This window comes from Egretta garzetta, unplaced genomic scaffold (assembly GCF_000687185.1).
Source record: "Egretta garzetta isolate BGI_Z169 unplaced genomic scaffold, ASM68718v1 scaffold215, whole genome shotgun sequence".
NCBI classification, from domain to species: domain Eukaryota; kingdom Metazoa; phylum Chordata; class Aves; order Pelecaniformes; family Ardeidae; genus Egretta; species Egretta garzetta.
The window spans coordinates 3,382,905-3,388,828 of NW_009259719.1; the positions used below are offsets into that span (position 1 = coordinate 3,382,905).

At 42.4% G+C, this 5,924-nt stretch overlaps 1 protein-coding gene across 8 annotated transcripts in view; it reads right to left on the reverse strand.

Moving 5' to 3' along the window:
- Positions 1-1,530: 1,530 nt before the first annotated feature.
- CCDC66 (coiled-coil domain containing 66) overlaps positions 1,531-5,924 on the reverse strand; it is a 31,926-nt gene continuing 27,532 nt past the window's right edge. For 5 of the 8 annotated variants that reach the window (XM_035894700.1, XM_035894701.1, XM_035894704.1 and 2 more), the window contains one exon: positions 1,534-1,914. In XM_035894700.1, coding sequence (XP_035750593.1) covers positions 1,831-1,914 — 84 coding nt within the window. In that variant the 3' untranslated portion in view covers positions 1,534-1,830. Of the gene's footprint in view, positions 1,915-5,924 lie in introns of all 8 variants that reach the window. The other 3 variants (XM_035894706.1, XM_035894705.1, XM_035894708.1) reach the window with 2 other exon arrangements.

Sequence of the window (5,924 nt, forward strand, 5' to 3'; positions counted from 1 at the left end):
GGGACTTGCTAACGCATTGCGTTGTCTGTGGTTTCTATATTGTTTTCAAGGTACGTGAGAGAGAGACCCAAGCTTTAGTTCATGCATAGCGATTATCTGTGTGTCTGATTTCGACACTCTGTGCTTAATACGGCACCATCGAGGTGAGCTTACAACCCTTACCTTGCCATTGTCATTACCCTTGGAGAGGACAAACCTGCTTTAATGACTGTGGCGGTTCAATTTGCATTAGAAAGCACCCTCCCTCCTCTCCCACTTCAGCAGAACCACTACTGGTGCCTTTATTTTTTTTCCCCCTAGGGTTGGGGTAAGTACAGAGTTTTATCTGTTTCTTAATCTTGTGCTTTTTAATTGCACCTCTGCTGAGTTAGAAACTTATTTTTCCCCCGTGCTTCTCTCTTCATTGGCTCACTGGTACACCGGCGCTGCGCTCGGGCTGCTGGGGAGCAGCAGCCGATGGTAAATGGCTGTGGAGGCTTGAGCCCACCCTTGCCGTTTCCTTGCTGGGTTTCCATGTCCCGCTACGCTTCACTCGTATGTTTATTGCTCTTGTCTTCGTCTGCAGTCCTATGCTTGGGGGTTTTTTAACCTGTTTGTAATTTGATTTTTAGTGCTTTTATGTAGGATGTGCAGTTCAGTACTGGATGACTGGGTGTGAAACTGTATGACTTGGAAGTCACAAAATGAGCTGGGACCAGTATTACTGGTTAGAAAAGGGCAGCTTTTAAAACCCAACCAACCAAAACCCAGAGGCTTTTCCCTAAAGTTGATGTCTCTCCTTCTATTAACACTTCTTTATTTGTTTAAATTAAGAACAAACCAGTACCAGACCAGAGCAGTAGATGTTACCCTCGTCCCAAACATGGCTAATAAATAATCTTTTTCAAAAAACCAAACTCCCTTGTATCAGTAAGCCGTACTGGAATTTGTGAAGAACCATTCGCCGCCAGGTGCAGTCTCACCTCCTGCAGGACTTGGCACGTGCAGGAGCGGCCGGGGGCACCTTTATTCCCTTCGCTACTGCTGCACAAGTGCCTTTCAGACGCAGGCTACGCCGACGCAGGGCTGCTGCTGGGAGGAATGGCAGCAGGAGCGTCTGTGGTGCTTCTCACGTGGTACCACAGAACAACTACCCTGAATTCGGGCTACGCATCTTCCGCTGAGATCTAGAAGAGAAACCAGATTACCCTACCTTTTGAAGACTAAAAGCAAATTAAACATTGAATGCTGAGGGGGAGGCACTGAATACAGCTCTGTTCAGACCCTGTTTATAAGAAAACCTTAAACCGAGTTGTACTGCCTTGGGCCCAGCCCACTGTAATGTTAAGTGCTGCTGCTATCCTGCTTTAATATGGGGGGAGGCAGCGGGGGGCTTATAGTCAGTGCTTCTGTGGTCTTAAAATCTGGGGTTACTTAAGCTGATACCCACTGTGTAAGCCTAAAAGCTGACTGAATAGTTAAGTACAAGCAGTTTCATAGAGTTAAAAATACCAACACAGTCCACCCACGCCCTTCAGAACACCTCTTAATCTTTTTATTTATCAAAAGACATACAGGGTACAACAACCCACGGAACGTTTCTATACAGTGTTTTGGTGCCTTATGTGAACCAGACACAGTCTTGGGTTAGCATGAAGACCATTCTAGAGACACACACCATCATTAGTTTAATGTATCTTTAATATAAAAAGCCACATGACCCTATAATTATCAAAATTCACATAACTTAATTCTTCATTAAAAAAGGATCCAGATTGTTCACAATTACAGTAGCCAACAAAGTGCTGTGCCTTTACATTGTTAAGAATTCCAAACATCCATATGTACCTCTCAAAATGGAGACATAAAGTTCTCTTCTTGAGCCATAGTAGGAATCAGAGCAGTCTCCAACTCCTTCTGCTTCTGCAGGAGGCCCTGAAATAAACGGAATATAAATGTGAATGGTCGCTCTTCCTCCTGCAGCCTGAGCTACTGAAGTGTCACTGTTCCAGAGTTTGAAACAGTTCACCTGTTAAGGCTCAGTGCATTTTAACCACACACTGTCAGCAAAGCAGTACAACACAACACATTCAGTGGAGCGGGAACTGAAGGTTTCCCCTCTTCTGCAAAAGACTTGAATCGTGACTGAAGTGGAAGCCAGTGCAGTTTCCAGGGGTGACGGGGCAGAGGACAAAGGACTTTGCCACTGCATTAAATTTAACGCGCTCACGCTGTGCGTTGTCAGTACACTTGGGGTATTCCAGCGTATTCTTGTTATGAAGCTGAACCCAAAATGGTGACGAGCCTTAATGTAAATTACACGCTAAGAGAAAGGCCAGCATTACCACAGCAGCCTCAGGTGCGTCAGGGTATGCGTATTTGCGCTACAGGTAAGAGGTTCCTGCTTTGTTAATGGCTCGCCTAAGTACCAGCCAATGGAGAAAACCTGTAAGAAAAATCTCTTGGCTGTGTATCCTTGTGGATATGTGGTCCGTAACACATGATAGAGCTATGTCAGTGACACTCCTAAGTTTGAAATAAGTCTTTTTACTGTAATTAATGGGATCATGTATCTCGATACATCTGGCCCCTTGCTCTCGCTCCATGTTAGACCTGTCAGAAGTAATTTGGTAGCAAGGAAGTTTGTTTAAAAAAGAAAAAAAATAAGCGTTACAATGGTATTTTTCCTCCAAGCCCTGTCTCAAAGCTATGGGTTACGGGCTGCCGGCACAGCTCAGTATAGCCCATACAACACTTACTTAGGAATTCCCAGTGGTGCAGGAGAGCAGTCGTGCAGAACTGGCTTTGGTTAGCAAAGCAGCCTGGTAGACTTCACTTTGCATCCCCCCAAAAGCAGCAGCTGCCTTTCAGTCACCTGATGAATTGCTTTCCAACTCATGAACAGTAGCTGCAATTTCTATCAATGGGTCAGTGGGCTTGTTCAGGCCCTTTGTCAATAACTACTTTTATTAGAGTGCTTTTGCATTTAGTAGCATGTGACAAAACAAAGTCACGCAATAAATTGCCTTAAATCAACCCAGAGCTGAGGTGAGAAACAAGTAACACTGAAAACTGGAACAAAGTCTATCACGTGGTTTGCACAGGTCTTAAAAGGGGACAATGTGAAGTGTCTGCATCAGGAGGTGTGCAAGGGCTGTCTTTGCACGCCCCCGGACAGCCTGCTGGTGGCTGCCATGATCACTTAGCCACTGTAGGCTACAACCTGTTGGCAAGTGGGTTTACTGCCTTAGTAAAAGTAAGATGCTCTGGCATGTACTGACTGTACCTGGGGGTTTTGTCCTTTTTCTGAAACTTTCGCCCTTCTTTTTCTCAAATACTTAATTCGCTTTGCTGGATGAATAAATTTGGGCTTATTTCACTGACTCAATTTCAGTGAGGAAAACAAGAGTCTGTTGATAGCTCCTATTACTGCTGTCTCCTGAGATACAGGAAGAGGCTTGCTGCCCTGTAACAAATGCAATGACAGATCACCCCTTGGCAAAGGAAGGCCCTCATCTGCCCTCTGTTTTCACTGGTGTCTTCCATGGGCCAGCCAGTTCAGCCAGACTGCTCCTGAAACAGCCTGCCTGTATTTACCTGTCCCTCAGTGGAGTGTGTATTTCAAAGGCTAAAGACTCGTCAGATATGCGGTGAACTACCTGGACAGCAGGCGGCTAAAGAATGGCCAAATATGCTGTGAATATAGATACATTCTGAAACTATCAGTCCTATATATATATATGCATGTATATATAATTTTAAAAAACAAGACTAGATTATCTTCTGAAATAGAAAACTAAACTCTGCTCTTTGTCTAAATTATATTTCATACAAAACACTGCATAACTCTTCCTTTCTCAGTGAAATAACTAATGCAAAACTGTTGTCATTTGTAGAGTATACTGTACTTAGACATACAAGAGACACCTAAGTTCAACAGTTGATGTCCCAAATGCATTCCACAGCTGGTAGGGTATTTAAAAAAGAACTCCACATGTTTTATGTTGACGCTCTCCCAGAACCAAGGACCACTGAAAGACTAACCTTAACATTAGTGTCTAGCCACTCTTAAGACCTGAATATGTACTATGCATCAGAAATGTCCCTAAGCTCCTGCCTCCCAAGTTTGCCAACATGGATATTATCACCTTAAACCTCTTTAAATATCCATGGCCTTTGTTCACCTTGGCAAGCACAAGGATCAAATTGTGCTTTGAAGCTGGCTTCATTCTTAACCAGAACACCACTGGCAAATGAAACCTGAATACAAAATACTTAACAGTTGTAGATACTTAACAAAAATGTTAATGAGTTGGGGAAGACCAGATCCAGTCAAATCTATTTGGAAGCCATCAGAAACTGGCAACTGTTCAGTGTTCTGGGGCTACAACTTTTCTTAATAATTTGGGGAGAGCCATGACCCTTTATTTGCACAAGGAATTTACCTACTACTGAAGCAGGACGTATGTATGTATGTATGGCAGAAGTCTGTCTTTCTAAAGCACAGCAGGTGATTAATAGTGTTAACTACTGGTAGTTTGGTTGTACTCAAGCCTGTCATATTTTCTCCCCTTTATTTTGATAATTTATGCAATTTGTCTCCCTTAAGGCAAAGAAAAATAAATACTGCTGCTAGCAATGAAGTCCTTTTTAGCATGGAGCCATTCAAAAAGAAGGGAAGATACTGATATGCGTTTAGTGTTCTTTGAGAATGAAATGCAAACCTAGAAGTAAATGTGGTTTGGGTTTTTTTTTTGTCTTGCAGTCCCCTGTCAGGCCATTTAGAAGCATAAAAGGAAACTGCTCCTGTGATTGTCCAGACCTGCAGTTTGAATCGACCATGGGCCGCACCTAGTTGCCAACAGGTGGAGTATCAAATTAACTCCTATTTTAGTAGGTAGATGCCTGACAGTTTGTTTCCTGGTATTCTTACTCCAACCAGGAAAATACATAACTTCAGTTACCAGCTATAATCTTCTGTGCTGCTTTAATTTACTGTAATGTGGATCCTTAAAGACAGTCTCACCACATTCAAAATCCTTCTGGCAATCCTGTAGGATCTAATAATTACCAATAGAATAACGTATACAAACATACACAGGCTTTTGTCTCAGGAGCTCCCGTGTGTGTAGCATTAAACTAAATTTTATTTAATATTCTCTCACTAAATATGGCTGATGATTGACAAATCCTGAATTTTACTTTTACACGTTAACAAAAGAATCGCTATCTCAGAAGGATTTTATAAGTGTTCATGCTTCAAATTTGCAAATGACAATATTTTTTCAGGACTGACACTTAACTACCACTGCACCAACCACGCTGCCCTGTCAAGACCGGCTTACCCATTAAACACAGAAGTGCAATTTAGTCAACAAGGGTTCCAGTGTTTTGTTGAAACACTATTCTTTCTCCCCTTGAAATGGAAACATTCTTACTGTAAGTAACCCTACCTATCAAAACCTGGAGACTAAATAAAGCCATTCCTCTTGGTTTCAAGTTTTCTCAGGTAGTCAAGTGTTTCATAGCTAATCTAAGGAGTCCATAGCCTCTTCCCTAAGGACAGTCCAAAGGTGGAAGTAATGCATGAAAAGCGAAATTAGTAAGAGGGAACAAAAGTAAAGGACAGGGCCCAAACATTACCCTATACAACAGAAAAATGAATTAAAGTCTGTAATAAATAAATACATAAGGAATTTGTTCTCAAACCGGCAGATGGGGGGAAGGAAACCTTTTTATCTATTCATAAATATGGAAGAAGGAATGGCATCTGGAGTTTTAACTCAAAAATGGGCAGATAGGAGAAAACCCATAGGTTATTTTTCAAAATTGTTGGACCCTGTCAGTAGGGGCTGGCCCACCTGCTTACAAGCTATAGTGGCTACAGCCCTCCTAGTTGAGGAAGCTGGGAAAGTCACCCTAGGGGGAGAATTAAAGGTATATAC